Genomic DNA, 18,542 nt, shown 5'->3' with positions numbered 1-18,542 from the left:
TAATTAAATAAAGGGGTATAAACTGTCAAATGTGTGATAGTTGAGTTTTGGGCTAGGAAACCTAATGGACTAAGGGGGGACGAAATTATGATGAAGGATCATCATATTTTCGTCCAAGGCCTCATTCCATAAGGTTCCTTGGGCTGCTTGGTGGCTAAGCTGTCCATTAGGGTTTAGACTAAAAACCCTAGCACCCTATAGTATAAATACATGCCCTATGCTTCAATTTTAGGCCACTTGATTCCAAGGGAACCCTAGGGCCGAAATTAGCAACATTCCCTTCTCTCTCTTAGTTTCCTTCTTGCTTCAAGGTGTTTGTGAGCCATTAGAGGCACTATAATTGTGGTGCTTGCTTTCAAGAGTTCAAGAGAGTTCAAGAGATCAAGGAAACTAGTTGTTATTGCTATATAACAACAAAGGTATGTCTACTACACTTCTATGTAAATTTCGAAAATCATAGAAGCATGCTAGGGTTTATTTTGTGTTCATAAAGTTGTATGTCTTATAGTGAAAACATAGATCCAACTAGGGTTGCATGCACACATAGGATTGTTTGTATTAAACCTATCAGTGGTATCAGAGCCATTGGTTTTTTGTTTTCAATTGGATTTGATACATATTATGAATTTGAAAAATTAGGGTTTATGGCAAGTAAACCCTAAGGCATGGTGATTTTCGCAAATTAGGTTTGCAAAACCCTAGTTGGCGATTTTTGATAGGGTTCTTAAATTTTTTTTTGCCTAGCCTCCAAATTTCGAAATTAGGGTTAGGAAACCCTAGGGATTTCGAAAATCCCTTGCCCCCCCAAGATAAGATCCCAAGATTTTAGGGATTTGGATATTGCTATCCTTGTGATTATCAATTTAATTGTTTAAACTGGATAATTGAAGATCTTGTATTATCCTTTCATATATTTAAAAAAATCTAGGGGATAAAAGGATTAAATAAATTAATAGTTTGATTTTATGATAAACCTTAAAGATTTAATAGTTCAAATTAATTGTTTGATTTTGATAATTATTAAATCAAAGTTTTTTTTTGGTGTTTAAAATTTTTAAATTAAATAGCCTTAATTTTCGAAAATTTTAAATACACATTAAGATACTAGTATTTTGAAATGCTTTAAAATACACCCTTATACAATTATGATATTATAAGATTAATTATTATATATGTATAAGAATAAGCTAGTCTTATCGCTAGTAGGCCTCATTCACGAAGCCAGTCTATAAGGTGGGTATAAGGTTGCTGCCTATAAAATGGCGCTTAATGGATGTACACTTACATCTACCGCTTGCTTGACTGGTGGAGGGTCGTTAGCCGAACGGATAGGATAGGGCACTTAATTCCTCATTAAAAGTATAATGGAAATATTAAAGTAACTACATTGTTTTACAAATTCCCACTCTTAGTTACTTTAGGGTAAAATGTGAAAATGATGCTAATCCATGGAATTACACTTCGTACCCTTGTCAAATATTGATGGAGCGCGTGTGGTTAACCGGCACATCAATTTGGGGATGACATAGGTAGTGAAGGGTGACTCGATGTTTGTCAGAGATCAATGGAGCGTGTGTGGTTTACCGGCACATTGATTAGGTGATAATGACATTGAGTGCACCACGTTAATTCGCATGGTTATTCACAAATTTGTTTGCAATCCTCGGCATCCCAGTCGCAAATTTGAAATGCATATCGAGATTTAAACATGCCATTGAAAAGTTCAATGAATCTCAAAGATCTAGGAGTTTTCAATACATTTAAAACCTAAATTGCTTTTTCGTTTTTCATGGTGAGAATTAGTGAATCATCATTCACTTACCTTCAAGTTATTTACTTTTAGAGTACGACATCCCTTTCTAAGTTGTAAATAATGTTGTTGGATCCTAGCCCTAATTACTCATTTGGGTGTTTAATTAGGGATTCATTTCTAATCAAACTTTGTTCCTTTCCTTTTTCAGATGTCTGCTAACAACAACAACAACAACAACAACGCTTCTGGGTCATTCTCGTTGATGAACTTGTGTCAGAAAGTGACATTTGATGGTTCAAACTTCAACGAGTGGATGAGGTACATTCGCATGATCACATGCTACGAGGACAAAGAATATGTCCTCGATGAAAAGCTTGAGAAGATCATCCCAGATGTTGCTACTCCTGAGGAACTGGCCGCCTTTGAGGCCCACGAGCGTGATGCCACGAAAGTTCACTGCATCATGCTGGCCACCATGAACCTCGAACTCCAAAAGTCCTATGAGGACATGTATCCATATGAAATGCATCAGGATTTGCTGGACAGGTATCACCAGAGCGCGAGGCAAGAGCGCTATGAGATCATTACTAACATGATCACCGCTAAGATGGGGAGTGGAGAATCCCTAACCTCTCATTTGCAGAAAATGCAGAGGTATGTTGATCGTCTTCTCAAACTTAATGTTAAGTTTGATGAGGATTTGGCTATCGACATAATCCTCCACTCCTTACCCTCATGCTACAATCAGTTTAGGATGACCTACCATATGAACAAAGAGGAGGTCTCCTTGAGCAAGCTCCAAGGACTTTTGAGGACTGCTGAGAGCAACCTCAAAGACAAATCCGTTGCACCGTCCCCTGCTGTGGCCGCTCCTGTGATGGCAATAGGTCAAGGAAAGGGCAAAAAGAGGAAGGCTCCATGTAAGAGCCACCATAAAGGGAAACCCCGTGATGGTTCGTCCTCAAGTGGGACCAAAGATGGCTCCGTTAAACCCTCTTCCGATCCTAAAGAAGCAGAGTGCTTCTATTGCCACCAAAAGGGCCACTGGAAGCGAAGCTGCCCTCAATATCTGCAAGACATAAGAGATGGGAAGATCAAGCCCACATTTGTAGGTATGTATTCTATTAAATCTAATAACTCATCATTTGCTACTTCATGGGTTCTTGATACAGGATGTGGTTACCACATTTGTTCTGATTTGCAGGGCCTAAAAAGAAGTAGGGAGATGGAGCATGGGAAGATGAACCTGATTATGGGAAACAGAAGATCTTCGCCTGTGACCAAAGTCGGTGTTTATTCTTTAGTGTTGAGTAATGGGTTAGGAATAGATTTAGAGAATTTCTGTTATTCGCCAGATATGGCAAGAAACATTATTTCTTTTCACGGGTTGTTTAGACAAGGTTTCAGATATTCTTTTAATAATAATAATGGTTCTATTAATGTTTATTTGAATGGTGTCTTTTATTTCAATGCATTACCTTGTAATGGGATTTATGAATCTGTGATGATTGTTGATAATTTTGGAAATAATGTTTTGAATATTGATTCGTCTACTAGTCTAGACAAAGCATGCTTGTGGCATTGTCGCCTTGGCCATGTCAACAAGAAACGCATAGCCCAACTCCAAAAGGATGGAGTGTTGGAGTCATTCGACCTTAGGGACGATGACACGTGTGAGTCTTGTTTACTTGGGAAGATGACCAAGTCACCCTTTACTGGCACTTGTGAAAGGGGTGAGGGTTTATTGGATCTCATACACACCGATGTGTGTGGGCCCTTTAAATCCACCACAAGGGATGCTTGCCGTTTCTACGTGACTTTTATAGATGATTATAGCAGATATGGATATATCTACTTGATCAAGCAAAAGTCGGAAACCTTTGAAAAGTTCAAAGAGTTTAAGAATGAAGTGGAGAATCAGTTGGGCAGGAAAATCAAGATGCTTCAGTCAGACCGAGGAGGAGAGTACCTAAGTCTTGAGTTTCACGACTATCTAAAAGAATGCGGAATCGTTTCGCAATTGACGCCTCCGAGAACGCCACAATTGAATGGTGTGGCTGAGAGACGTAATCGGACCTTGTTGGACATGGTTCGTTCAATGATGAGTCGGACTTCGTTACCAATAGCTTTCTGGGGGTATGCCTTAGAGACTGCCGCCCACGTACTTAACTTAGTTCCCACCAAGAAGGTTTCCAAGACTCCTCACGAGATGTGGACAGGGAAGGCTCCCTCGTTGGCACATATCAAGGTTTGGGGTTGCGAGGCTTTCGTAAGACGAGAGACTCACGACAAACTAGAACCTCGTAGTGAGAAGTGTTATTTCATTGGCTATCCGCAGAAGTCTTTTGGCTACCTTTTCTACAGACCGAGTGACAATGCTGTCTTCGTTGCTAGAAGAGGGGTTTTCCAAGAAAGGGAATTAATAAGCCAAGAAGACAGTGGGAGGCAAATTGAACTTGAAGAAATTCAAGATCAAAGCGATGAAGGAACCTTGGACACTGGCACTCAACTTGAGGAGGAAACTCCTGTTGAACCTATTGACGAGTCCCTACCTCTTCGACGTTCCACTAGGGCTAGTGTTCCACCCCAGTTTTATGGTTTTCATATTACTACTGAAGGGGATACATTTATTAGTGATAGTACACTAGTAAATTTGGATGAACCTAGCAGCTATAAGGAAGCCATGGCAGGCCCAGAGTCTGCAAAATGGAAAGAGGCTATGGACAGCGAGATTCAGTCCATGTACGACAACCAAGTTTGGAATTTGGTTGATAATGTGCCGGGTCGTAAGACAGTCGGGTGCAAGTGGATCTTCAAGAAGAAGATGGACATGGATGGGAAAGTGCATACTTATAAAGCGCGATTGGTTGCGAAGGGCTTTACTCAAACTCCCGGAGTTGACTATGATGAGACCTTCTCACCAGTTGCGAAGATAAAGTCTATTAGGGTGATGCTTGCCATAGCTGCATTTCATGATTATGAAATATGGCAGATGGACGTGAAAACCGCTTTCCTTAATGGAAAGTTGGCTGAGGATGTCTACATGAATCAGCCAGAGGGTTTTGTCGATGTGAAGCATCCAAATAGAGTATGCAAGCTTGAGAAATCTATTTATGGATTGAAACAAGCATCTCGTAGATGGAATCTTTGTTTTGATGAGAAGGTTAAAGAGTTTGGCTTTCTGCGAAGCGAAGATGAATCTTGTGTGTATGTCAAAGCCAGTGGGAGTATAGTAAGCTTTCTCGTATTGTATGTCGACGACATACTACTCATAGGAAACGATGTCCCAACCTTGCAGGAAGTCAAGTCCTGGCTTGGGAAATGTTTCGCTATGAAGGACCTCGGAGAAGCCGCTTATATTCTGGGAATAAGAATAGTAAGAAACATGGAAAAGAGACTGATAGGACTCAGTCAGGATACATACTTGGAAAAGGTGCTAAAGCGTTTTAGTATGGAAAATTCCAAGAAAGGGGAGTTGCCAATCCAAAGCAATACCAAGCTGAGTAAGACTCAGAGCCCGAGTACAGAGACAGAGATAGCTGATATGAGCCGAGTACCTTACGCTTCCGCAGTAGGCTCTATCATGTACGCTATGACTTATACTCGCCCTGATGTGGCCTTCGCTTTAAGCATGGTCAGCAGATATCAAGGGAATCCTGGTAGAGTACATTGGATTGCAGTTAAGAATATTCTTAAGTACCTTTGGAGGACCAAGGAATGGTTTCTAGTCCTCGATGGGAGTGATGACTTAAGGGTACGAGGGTACAGTGATGCTAGTTTTCAGACGGATCGGGATAACTTCCGATCGCAGTCGGGCTGGGTCTTTACCCTAAATGGAGGAGCAGTGACTTGGAAAAGTTCCAAGCAAGAGACCGTAGCTGATTCAACGTGCGAATCAGAGTATATTGCGGCAAGCGAAGAGTCAAAGGAGGCTATATGGTTGAAGAACTTCATTGGAGACCTTGGAGTTGTGCCATCCATAAAGGAGCCCATGGAAATTTTCTGTGATAATGAAGGAGCGGTTGCCTTAACCAAGGAACCAAGGGATCATGGCAGATCTCGACATATCGACAGGAAATACCATTTTATCAGACATCGGGTAGAAGAGGGACTCCTCGTTGTGAAGAGGGTATCGTCAGAAGATAACCCAGCAGATCCCCTTACGAAGGGACTGAGTAGGGTCAAGCATTTGCAGCACGCTAGGAGCGTAGGGCTGAAGGACGATATTAGTTTAGATTAGATAGGTAGGAAACTTGTAATAGATAATGTCATATTCAACAAATGATGATTAAATAAAGGTGTGTTATTTACAAGAAAGTTTCTATCTTGTGTTGATTACTTATCTATTGTGTCAATTTTGCATGTTTTGACTTCCTGAATAATAAGATTATTCGAACAGTCCACAATCGCTCATATGTTGGAAGTAGATATGAAGGAAGATTGTCATAAATTTGTTTGTAGATTGTCTAAAAAGTTTTAGACATAGCAAAGGTTTGCTGCAAAGTTTATGAGTGCTTATGAAATTTGTATTGAGCATTGAATAGACCCACGCTTGCTGGTATTACTTCATGAATGTTATCACAAGTGATCGCAAGATGATAATATCATATAATCTTTAAACCTAGAGATATGGTTATTGTTTGCTAGTTGATTATACATTGATAATGCGAAAACGCATCAGTAACTTGATGTTATAAAACGTATTATTGTGTGTGGTTTAACTATTAAATGATAAAGGCATATTAGTTGACGTTTTTCTGTTCCTTTTATTCCATGAGGATAAAAGCGATATCTCGGCCACTTGATGATTTGGTTTGACTTATGTGCCGGGCCCGGTCAAGATAAAGTTGATGTGTTCAACTGAGTTCTATGTCGAACAAATCAGAGATCAAGAAATAATATGCTAGACAATAAGTATTGTTAGCATGATATCTAGAACAGAGGATTATACGATCCCTTATCTAAAGGACAGATTATTGGTCAGGGTTGACAACGGCTATTGAAAGCTACGATTGCTATCGGGTACGGAAGTCATATGTGAGATATAGTTACTTGACTTATCCAAGTGGGAGACTGTTGGATTAGTGTCTAAGTAAGTAACCATATTTGATATATACTTGACCCGAGTGTGCATAGTCCTTTTGGGTTGCCTTCACCAAAGCAACTTGACAAGGTAATTTGATATGAGAGAGGAGATATTATGATTTATTTATATATTATAAGAATAATATATTAAAGGAGAAATCATATTTATTTAATTAGTATTAGTCATAAATTAATTAGGAATTAATTTGGTGACTAAAAGAGATTAATTAAATAAAAGGGTATAAACTGTCAAATGTGTGATAGTTGAGTTTTGGGCTAGGAAACCTAATGGACTAAGGGGGAACGGAATTATGATGAAGGATCATCATATTTTCGTCCAAGGCCTCATTCCATAAGGTTCCTTGGGCTGCTTGGTGGCTAAGCTGTCCATTAGGGTTTAGACTAAAAACCCTAGCACCCTATAGTATAAATACATGCCCTATGCTTCAATTTTAGGCCACTTGATTCCAAGGGAACCCTAGGGCCGAAATTAGCATCATTCCCTTCTCTCTCTTAGTTTCCTTCTTGCTTCAAGGTGTTTGTGAGCCATTAGAGGCACTACAATTGTGGTGCTTGCTTTCAAGAGTTCAAGAGAGTTCAAGAGATCAAGGAAACTAGTTGTTATTGCTATATAACAACAAAGGTATGTCTACTACACTTCTATGTAAATTTCGAAAATCATAGAAGCATGCTAGGGGTTATTTTGTGTTCATAAGGTTGTATGTCTTATAGTGAAAACATAGATCCAACTAGGGTTGCATGCACACATAGGATTGTTTGTATTAAACCTATCAAAAACATGGGTAGATGAATGATGAGGGATGAAAGCTGATATAGAGGAACATTGGCAATATGGACATAGTGCTCTATAGGTGAACATTGGTAGCAATGGACCTGGTACCCTATCGATGAGCATTGGCAGCTGCGCCACAACCTGTAGATGTTTTTGATCTACGATGTACTCTAAACATCCTAGCAGCTGCTGTCTAAGGATAGTATTGGCAGCTACGCCTAATAGAGAACATCATAATCTTGGCAATTGCGCCTAATAGAGAATGTCACAATTCTGGCAGCTACGCCTAAATGATAATATTGGCAGCTGTGCTTAATAGATAATATTGACAGCTGTGTCATTGGCAACGATGGACTTCATGCCTACTCCTTAGTACAATCCTTAGGACTGGATTAGTGAATGATAAATGATTTTTAGGTAGATCCTTAAGAAATAAAGAAGATAATGGAGATGGGTAAATGGGTTGATTGTTTAATGATTAAACATAATTATATTATTGTGGGTTGAAAACCCTATGTACTCCCTAGGTTTCCCAACCTGACCCACTTAGTTTATTTGTATCACAGGTATCGATATGAAGCTACACTACACCGAGAGATTAAAGAGGTGTAGATCACAAGTATAAAACAATGTAAGGTCTGTTTATGCTTATGTTTCTGTATCGGCGATGACATCCCAATGTTTTAATATAAACAAATACATTTCTTCGGAAATGCTTTGATAAAAACTTTATCATGTTTTCTGGGAACAAAATTCCGCAACATTGTTCTTTAAAAAGGATACTCTGATTTTAAAATAAGCATAAATAAATTTTTTAAAATGACTGTGAATTTGGGGATGTCAAAACATCGGACTGTTCAAGATTCTTGCGAGAATCAGTCCGGTGGCTTACAAACTACAACTACCACATGAACTTAGTAACATACATCCCATCTTCCACGTATCCAACCTAAAGAAGTGTCTATCCGAAGAGACTCTTGTTATCCCACTCGACAAAATCGAGATAAATGAGAGCCTCAACTTCATAGAAGAACCAATAAAAATCATGGATTGAGAAATCAAAAGAACAAAGCAAAGTCGCATACCCATAGTGAAGGCCCGATGGAACGCCAAAGAGGACCTGAATACACATGGGAACGGGAAGTTCAAATGAAACAAAAGTACCCACCTCTTTTCCCCAACACATGAAGTCCCACTCTAGAACTAGTTTCGGGATGAAATTCCCTCTAACGGGGGATGATGTGACAACTGGCAAACTTGGAGTCGAACCAATTCAAAAATATATACCATGTATAAGTGAAAACTGCATTGTAACCTTGTTACATTAAATCACCATTAGTCATGAGGGCATGTTTATATATATATATATATATATATATATATATATATATATATATATATATATATATATAAGTGTTTATATATATATATATATATATATATATATATATATATATATATTGAAAAACCATACTTATATAAGTTATATATATAAATATATTTATTGAAACCCATGTTGATTTAAATTAATACAGGTCAAACAAGTCAAGAATATAAATCAAAAAGCATGAATTACACCTCACCATAGTGATTTCGATTTTAGGAGTCAAGGAAACATGTGGTTTTTGGTTTTTGGAATCTTGGAGCAAAAAGGGTTTTCAGTTTTATAGAGGCCAAAATCTCTTTGTGTTGGCCACTAAGACCGAAATCACCCATTTATGGGTGATGCCAAACCAAAATCAAGGTGATTTTGGTCATGGTCAGGCGAAATCACCCCATTTGACTCACTTGTGTTGATTTTGATTGGTGGATTGTTTCTCCCTAGAGGATTAATTACATTTACCAACACAAACCTCACATCACCTTATATTTCCCTTATATATATATATATATATATATATATATATATATACACACACACACACACACAGACACATACATACATACGAATTCATTCATCAGTAAACATTTCCACCCTATAATTCTCTCAAGACTAAAAACCCATTTCTTTCATCATTCAAGTTCAAAGATCCCAGGGAGCATTCCACAAATAGTTATACGTCTTTGGTAAGTAATATTTATATTACCTAGTGTTTATATAACATTTGTAATACTAGTCTCATATATTCACACATTATTATGTGTTTAAATGTCACACCCCAAAACCGGAACGGTGGAAACGTTCCGGGATAGAGGACGTCATGTACAATATCACAACACAAAATAATAGTAAACAAGCAAACAACATCATCCATTGCATTAATAATATAATTTAATACAAGTGTGTTCTGTATAGTTTATAAGACACTAAAAATGTAAATCAAAATAAAATATGAGACTTGAACGCGCTCCATAGTGAAGGTCCGATGGAACGCCAAAAAGGTAATACGTACATTTACAAGAAAAATGATTTTCATTTCACGTAAACATGTTAATGAATACATTCGTGAGACACGTATTCAAGTATTTATCAAAGTACCAACAAAAGTCTTGTATTATAACCAGAGTCTCCTGGAGAGAGAGTCTGCCACTTATGTATAGATCTATATGGGACCGACAACCTCGCACCTAAACTGTTTGCTACAGTTAGATCGATAGGTCTGGGGTGACAAATGTCATAACATTCCGATGCCTGAAGAACGTCGTTACAACCAACTAGTCGCTAGCATGGTTATAAAAATCTCACATGGGGTATTAACAATACATTTGGTTTACGGGGCTAACAAACACGTAAAATGGTTTTATATACGTATAAAACTACATATACTATTTTAAGTATGGAAAATACTTATACATTTCGGCCTTGGAACATTTAAGATTACAAACGACTTACAATTCATTTCAAAGAAAATATTGGATTTTCTGGAACAAACATATCATTTTACAAACAACGGCTTACAACTCATTTTATGGAAAATATCGGATTTTCTGGAAACAAACATGGTTACTTTACACAGAAACGTATACATTTTCTCATAACAAAACGTTTATGAACTCACCAACTTAATTGTTGACATTTTTCAAAACCACTTGTATTATCAGAGAATCAGTGTTACAGGTAATCATCAACTTTTGAGGACGAGACGCTAAGGCGCCAGTTCGTAACTCATTTGTCATCATATTGTAATTTATTTGGAAGCATGTAACTCATGCAACAATGTAACCTTTTAAATTATATTTATGATGGTTGTGTTTGCTTTCTTTACTATTATTTAGCTGATATGATATTGTATATGACGTCAATCGCCCCCGAACGTTTCTTCCGTTTTGGTTTGGGGTGTGACACAATTTTAAAAGTTAGGTGACTAAATGAGCACAAATCCAAAAGTTAAGTGATCAAACCAAAAGTTAAGTGACTAAATGAGCACAAAGCCAAAAGTTTGATGACCTTTTAAAATTTAAAAATAGTTAACTGACCAAATGAGCACAAAACCAAAAATTAAGTGATCAAAAATGATCTAAACCCTAAAAATAAATTAGAAATATGTAAAATAAAAATAAAAGAGATTAAAATTAGCAACCGAAAGTTCAACTCCATTTTAGAATATAGGAATAGTATTCCCTCAGAGGAATATTATTCATATTTCCAAGAATAAAGATGGAAATAAGGTAGGAGTAGAACAGAATAAAGAAAGAAATAAAGGAATAAATAGAGTTTAAGCCTACGTAGGAGATAGTTGAGTACCATTTGTAGCAAAACAAATGATAAAGGACCAAAGTTGTGTAAATCATAGGACCATTTATATAGGGTTTTTTTTTTTATTTTTTATTTTTTTATTTTTTTTTATTTAAATATAATATCAATCAAAATGTAATAAGTTATAACGATTGAAGTAGTAAATGACAAATGTCGGAGGAGTCTCCTCCACTTTAAGAATTTAGGTTGTGCTGCGAAGGCAAAGCCGGCGGAGGGCGACGGCGAAACCGGGAAGGGGCAGAGGTCGCAGCGGTGCGGCGGAAGGCGAATACGCAACAGTAGTAAGCAGTAGTCTTTTCCTTCTTTTTTTTTTCCTCCTTTTGTATTAAATTTTTACTTTCTCCTCCTCGCCATTTTTTTCCCTTCCCATTTAAGGTCATCTTCTTCTTCCGCTGATCCTCGTTATAGTTGCCTAATTGTGTAGATAGAGGGGCATTAATGTCAGCGTACTATTGTGAATTAGATATCGAAACTGTTATCATCATGTTAGATATAATAAGGGATTTAGGGCTTTAGTATCCAGGAAGAGCATCCTTAGGATATTTAGTATACAATTAAAACTAAAATTCTAAATCAATTTGGTTTTGCATATCTCTTTGCAGCCTTTTCTCGAGTATGAAACCCTGAGAATCTCATCAAGAGATGAAAGGTCCTCGCAAGAGTTTGGATAGAATTAGCACTCTTCCTCAAGACGCAATTGATTTAATTCTGTCTCTCATGCCTATCCAAGATGCATTGAGAACAAGCGTGTTGTCAAGAAAATGGAGGTATTCTTGGACAAGCATGCCAAAACTTGTATTTAGCGACATGGGTGTATCATCTGGTAATAAAGAAATTGATAAATATAAGTTTGTCAAAGCCATCTTCCATGTTTTGTTGCTACACAGGGGTCCGATATTGGAATTCTGTATCATTCTCTTTGTTCATAAAAATATTTTTAGTGAGATTGATCAGATGATACTTCATTTTTCAAGGAGCAATAACATCAAGAAATTCACCTTCCTGATTTGTGGTGAAATCTACCTGCTACCCTGTTCGTTCTTTTCATTGCAAGGATTAGAACACCTAGATCTTACACATTGTGAATTTGACCTTCCATTAATGAATAAGGGATTTAATAGGTTGAAGAAGCTGCGCCTTTTTGAGGTTGATATCACTAACAAGATGCTTCAAGGATTTCTTACCAATTGCCCACTACTTGAGGAATTTACTTGGGTAAGGTGCAACAATGTATATAATATAACTACTTATGAATTAAGTACTTTTAAGTAAATACATTCTTACAAAGGTATTTGATGCAGGCTAGAGGTTATTATACAAACACAAAGCTTAGTGAGTGTGAATTTGTTGAGCTATTTAAGTGTTTACCTTCGATTCAGGTTCTGAGAATCTCACAGTTGTATATCGAGGTAATACTTAACTTGATTGTTTTAAATCGAGGAAATACTTAACATGATTGCTTTAAACTTTTAATCTGAGTTTCAGTATTTGGTTAAAGCACTTGGGTGCAGGTAGTAATAGTATGCCACATAAGCTCCCCATTTCACTACCCCACTTGAGAATACTTATTCTTAATGTGTGTTTCCTTGATCTTTCGACTGTTCTATGTGTGATCAGCAGCTCTCCAAATTTGGAGAAGATCAAAGTGGAGGTAAATATAACAAACCACATATTGTTTTAATAATAGTTCTTCATGATTCTACATACGATTTTGACATGTTTTCTGATTAGATGTGTTGGGACCATGATGAGCATTGTCTTCAACATACTTTCAATAACTTGCCTGATATTCAAGAAGACTACTCGGGCCTCAACTTGGATCATCTTAAAGAGCTGGAGATAACAAACTTCCATAACCATGGTGTTGAGATGGAGTTTGTGAAGCTCATCATGGGTAAGTCACCTGTGTTAAAGAAAGCACGAATAGAGCTTCATTATCGTGTTTCTGTTAATGAAGAAGTGAAGATGCTTCGAGGTTTGGTGCACATGCCATTTCCACGTGCATCACCAACAGTGGGCTTCACCATTAAACGCTATAATGAGATTGATTTACTGTAAATGCAAAGAAAGTTTAAGTATTGTTAGGTTAACTGTGTTGGTTAAAATAGAAGGACTATCAAAGCACAGTTCCTCTGTTACTGTCTAAGTGTCTATATTAAACTTATTTTGATGTCCTTTTAGGGTTGATTATAGAGTAGTATGAATGCTGCTGCTTTCTACTGAATATTACACAAAATGGAATCTCACAGTTGATATGAGCAATATTTGCATTGGATATTTCAGGTAATTATTTGTATAAAAAGGGCCACCCCTGTTGTTCTACCATCTGAAAATTCTTCCAGTTTATCATTGTTTGTTTAACAACTAAAAAACATCAACTAGCTAACATTAACAAGACACACAATCTTGAACCCTCAAAAGTTCCAGCATATCATTGCAACATTAAATCAAAGCACAAGCCTAATTGTAAATGAAGGCACACACATGAACTAAATAGTGAATTTAGGCAGTTCTGAAACTTCTGCCAGGATTATTGAAGCTCAATGAGATTGTTTCTTTAGAACATTAGGTGTGGGCAACAAGATGCAACATCCAGTTGTGTCACTCAGATGCCACATAAGCAAATGGTGTTACAACACCAAGTGGGAAAATAGGCAATAAGATGTAGCATCAACTTTTTTGAAAATAAATATGTTTTATTTTTTTTCTTTTTCGTTTTTTTTTCCTTTTTTGTTTTTTGTTTTTTGTTTTTTGTTTTTTGTTTTTTGTTTTTTGTTTTTTTTTTTTTTTTTTTTTTTTTTTTTTTTTTTGCTTTTTATGTTTTTTTTAATCACTAAAATGAATATATTTTTATAAAACATAAAATTTTAAAAACAAAAAAGACATAATATTTAAAATCTAAAATTACGATTACAATTAAAAAAAAAAACATAATTTTAAACCTAAAATCATAATTAAAATATCATTCAAATTACTTCTAAAACAACACAACAATCCTAATTAACACAAATATTTCCTTCTAATTTGTTCATTCATTGCTTGTAGCACTGCTAGATCCTCAGACGTCAAACCTTCCTCGCTCGTCCGAAGAATTGACAACTGTTGTGTCATTAGTTCCCTCTCTTTTTGCTTCTGCTTCTCCCATGCCTGCCTTTCTAGGAACTCCAAATGACGACGTTTCAAGTCATTTTTTTCTTTTATTAATAAATTATGCTCGTCGAATTTCACTCATTATCGCTGCCTCTTTTGCTTTCGCCTCAACCTCCTCTGCATGCCTTGCAGCGCGTCTCGCTTTGTTGTGTCCGGACGATCGTCGTGGTGGGTTATCTCCTCGATATCATCCGAGATCTCATCAATGTCGGCGTTTAGGTCGATGTGAGTCCGTGCGTCCGACACATCGACCGAGCTCAAATTACGAGACCTTTTGGATTGAACATCCGATGATGTAGGCGTTTTATTCCACCTTGGATCCACTCGCAACAACTCCCATGATTTTTCAAAGTCGAAAACTTGTCTCATTCCGACCCGATATTGTTCCTTAGCAGATTTGAACAAATCGAAGTAGTTGGTTCCGCTTTGCTGTTGCGTTTGAAGCCGATTGTAAATACCGTTGAATTTGCTGCACCGCTTAGTTATTTGACCCCATTTGCTGCTCAACATGTCATTGTTGCGATACAAATTTTTCTTCAAAATAGCATGAAACTTGTTGCGCACTGCCCCCAATAAGCTCTTTTTTTCATTCCATTTTCGCGTAGTTCATCTTTTGAAGTAGCACACCAAGCCGCCGTCAAAGCATATTCCTCCTCCGGTGTCCACCATTGTGGAACGTCTGCATTTTCTATTTCTACCGCTATCGATTTCCCTTTCAATTTTCCTTTCCCTTTCCCTCTCCTACTACCTCCTGCTTCCACTTCAACCGATGGTTGTGTTGTAGGCGATGGTTCGTTGGTTGCTTGTTGCATCAAAGCAAAAGTAGGGAAAAGATTTTGTTGTAAATTTGGGTTTTGACCAAATAAATTTTATTGAAGGTAAGGTGAGTTGGGAAATTGCAGTGGCGGCGAAGCGGGATTGAAAGCGGCGTCTTGGTATGAGATTTGTGGTGATCCTTGAGACGATAAAATGTTGAAATATTTTTCATAATCCGTAAATCCGAGAGGCGAGGTTGGGTTTGGTTGTGTGTTTGGGTTTGATGATGGAGGGGGGGGGGGTGTTTGGGTTTTGCTCCATTTTTTTTATTAAAAGAAAGTATAAAATATAGAGAGAATAAGAGAAAGATGTAAAAAAATTTGAAGTAAAATGAGTATTTATATAAAGTAAAAAGGGTAAAAAAATTATTTAAAATGTTGACCATTGCAAACGGTCAAATCCCAACGTATACATTTTTCTCGTTTCAATAAGTGGTGACGGACACGAGAAGTGTCATAACGAGCTGAAACGAGAGGGGAGGGGGGTCGGTGTTCCCCTCGTCTTAACGTCGTTGCCGACGTCCAAGTCAGCCACCACGAAAACGAGATGTGCCCATACCGAGTGATCTTAGCTAGGATGTATAGCGGTATAAGCAAAGTAGGATACCCATTGATGAGGCATTTCAAATGGTAAGCATATTGTTGGCCGTTAAGTTTTTTGTTGATAAAGAAGACATTTTCGTTGTGTTTCAAATCAGGGTTTCGTTAACTTCTAGAGTGGCTTTTGGGGGAATAAAGAAAATGGTGTAAATTTGTCGAAGGTTTGTCTAGAAATGGTATTTTGATAAGACTGTAAGGTAAGGCTAACCGGTGTACCCGTCACTCATCTTGCATGGTGCTGTTGTGGGCTGTGTGGCCAGGCGCTAAGACTTATTGGGCATGGTGATGACATGGAGTGGAGGAGCATTAGTCGGTGCATACCTAGCCACAATTTTTTTTTTTTTAAAATCCCTTGCCAAACGGGCCATTTTTAGAAACAAAAAAAATATTTTTCGTTTTTTCTCTCCAATTTACCTATAAATATATGCCTCATTCATTATACACTACCATATCAAAACATACTCAAATTTCTTTTTCATGTTCAACTTCTATTCTCAAACAAATCAAGTTTCATTTGCATTTTCAACATCTATTCTCAAACAATGGAGTAAAACCAAAACATACACGACCCAACTGATACCCAAACACCCTCGATAGAAAACACATTCTGTCTAGATACAACACATCTAATGTTCGGGCAATATAAGTCACATTTGATGAATTCCTCAATTTTGAAAAATGGTGTTTTTGTAATGTCTTTCATAGTTCAAACACATATATTACAACATGTAACAGGAGTAAGTTAAATTCACATTGATTTGTTTTAAGATTAAGAGTTGGGGTTTTTGGCAAGACACGTCGTTGTTGGGTGCAAAGCTCTCCATTAGATGACTAGTAAAGGTTTGGCTTTAAAAAGCTTGCATGTGGGATTCGAGCCTTGTGACATGAGAGAGAGAGAGAGAGAGAGTTGTTAGTACCTCTATAAATAGTGGGTTGCATACCACTAGTAGAGTGTGCATGAGAGATGTAAAATTGTGAGTGTGAAGTGTGTGTTATTTATTAATCAAGATCTTTTACTCCTTTTTGTAACACCTTTTTATTATCAAATACATCTCGTATTCACTAAAATAACCGTTTTCTTTGTGTTCTTTATATTTCACATGTTAAATCAAATTGTTCATAATTCACTACAATTGGTATTAGAGCGGGTCTTCGAAGATTGAAGTGATTTTTGAAGAAACGGTTCTCGATTTGGCAAACAATCAACATAATTTGAATGATCTATGGTGAGTCTCTCTTAATCTCTCAGAATCTCTTAATATGGTGCTTATGTTATGGATTTTTAATCATTTTGACTAATTGGATTAAATTTGTTTCAACCAAATTGTTATAATCCAATAAAATTTTTCAATAGATCAAGCCCAAAACCAACATTTCGATCTACTATTGGTCATTCGATCCATTTTCATAAGCCCAATTTGATCATATTTTCTGATTTTTGATCAAATTTTCGTGTCCAATCATTCATTTGAGCCAAGTCGTTTTTAATTAATTACTAATCCTTACCAAATGTCGAGCTCAAATTCATATACTGTTCATTCAAGCCCAAAACCTTGATCCAATAATTCAAGTATCTGATTGTCTCGCTTAATACTCCATGCAATTAGTTTCACGGGATATATACAGTAAAGTCCCAATATTTTCATCGATTTGACAAGAAAGTCCTAAACTTTATTTTTTTGACAGTAAAGTCCAAATTACCGGCAGTTTTTGACACTTTTACCCTTTTTTCCCGGTTAGCCGGTAATTATGATTTTTTTGTCAACAAAATAAAGTTTAGGACTTTCTTGTCAAATCGTCAATTAGGACTTTACTGTCAAAAAAATAAAGTAAGACTTTTTTGTCAAATCATTGAAAATATTGGGACTTTAGTGTATATATAATTTTTTTTTGGTTAGAAATTTAATGGTATGATACTTTTTAAGCATAAGAGTTATTGAAATCTTCTTTAATCAGCTAGATCCTATTGAAATCCTTTACGTTCGCTTCTTGTTAAATCGTTTTTTTAATCTCAATAAACCGACACTGAAAAAAATTGAGATAATCAAGAAAGAAATAAAGAACCAGAGTTGTATTGGCCTTTTGCAGTCTCAAAAATGGAGAAATTAGAAACCTAAAAAAACAAAATTGTCCAGGCTTTATACAAACACAAACAACACATGCATAGTCAAAAGGGTGTGAATGTGGAGAAGAGAAAGAAGAACAATTTCGTTTTTTTCGGTTTTTATTTCTCCATTTTTGGGGCTGCAAAAAGCCAACACAACCCTCGTTCTTTCTTTCTTTTTTCTTGATTATCTCAATTTTTTTCAATGTCGGTTTGTTGAGATTAAAAAAACGATTTAACAAGAAGCAAACGTTAAGGATTTCAACAGGATCTAGCAGATTAGTGAAGGTTTCAAAAACTCTTATGCTTAAAGCGTATCATACCATTAAATTTTTAACCAAAAAAAATTATATATACACTAAAGTCCTAATATTTTCAACGGTTTGACCAAAAAGTCCTAAACTTTATTTTTTTGACAGTAATGTCCTAATTGACGATTTGACAAGAAAGTCCTAAACTTTATTTTTTTTAACAAAAAAATCCTAGTTACCGGCTAACCGGGAAAAAAGGGTAAAAGTGTCAAAAACTGCCGGTGATTTGGACTT

General features: G+C 36.6%; 1 protein-coding gene across 4 annotated transcripts; it reads left to right on the top strand.

Moving 5' to 3' along the window:
- Positions 1 to 11,450: 11,450 nt before the first annotated feature.
- Positions 11,451 to 13,605, top strand: LOC111896443 (F-box/FBD/LRR-repeat protein At1g13570). Of its 4 annotated transcripts, XM_023892434.3 has the most exons (6): positions 11,451 to 11,609; positions 11,931 to 12,095; positions 12,450 to 12,543; positions 12,630 to 12,737; positions 12,827 to 12,979; positions 13,060 to 13,605. In XM_023892434.3, exons 2-6 carry the CDS (start codon positions 11,971 to 11,973, stop codon positions 13,384 to 13,386), a joined length of 807 nt encoding a protein of 268 aa, XP_023748202.1. In that variant the 5' UTR covers positions 11,451 to 11,609; positions 11,931 to 11,970; the 3' UTR covers positions 13,387 to 13,605. The 4 variants fall into 4 exon arrangements, with proteins under 4 accessions (XP_023748202.1, XP_023748200.1, XP_042756826.1 ...); XM_023892432.3 differs by having other exon boundaries at positions 11,931 to 12,543; XM_042900892.2 differs by having other exon boundaries at positions 11,461 to 11,616; positions 11,931 to 12,543.
- Positions 13,606 to 18,542: the final 4,937 nt, after the last annotated feature.

Source organism: Lactuca sativa, chromosome 4 (assembly GCF_002870075.4).
Source record: "Lactuca sativa cultivar Salinas chromosome 4, Lsat_Salinas_v11, whole genome shotgun sequence".
In the NCBI taxonomy this organism is placed as follows: domain Eukaryota; kingdom Viridiplantae; phylum Streptophyta; class Magnoliopsida; order Asterales; family Asteraceae; genus Lactuca; species Lactuca sativa.
The sequence above is the reverse complement of the archived record's forward strand: the minus strand, read 5'-3'. Positions and strand labels throughout refer to the sequence as shown.

Bases quoted from the DNA above. Each gene is read 5' to 3' on its own strand.
- LOC111896443 (XM_023892432.3), top strand. From the start codon at position 11,971: ATGAAAGGTCCTCGCAAGAGTTTGGATAGAATTAGCACTCTTCCTCAA. The intron at 12,738-12,826 runs GTAATACTTAAC...ATTTGGTTAAAG, and splicing joins TCTCACAGTTGTATATCGAG to CACTTGGGTGCAGGTAGTAA. The intron at 12,980-13,059 runs GTAAATATAACA...TTTTCTGATTAG, and splicing joins TGGAGAAGATCAAAGTGGAG to ATGTGTTGGGACCATGATGA.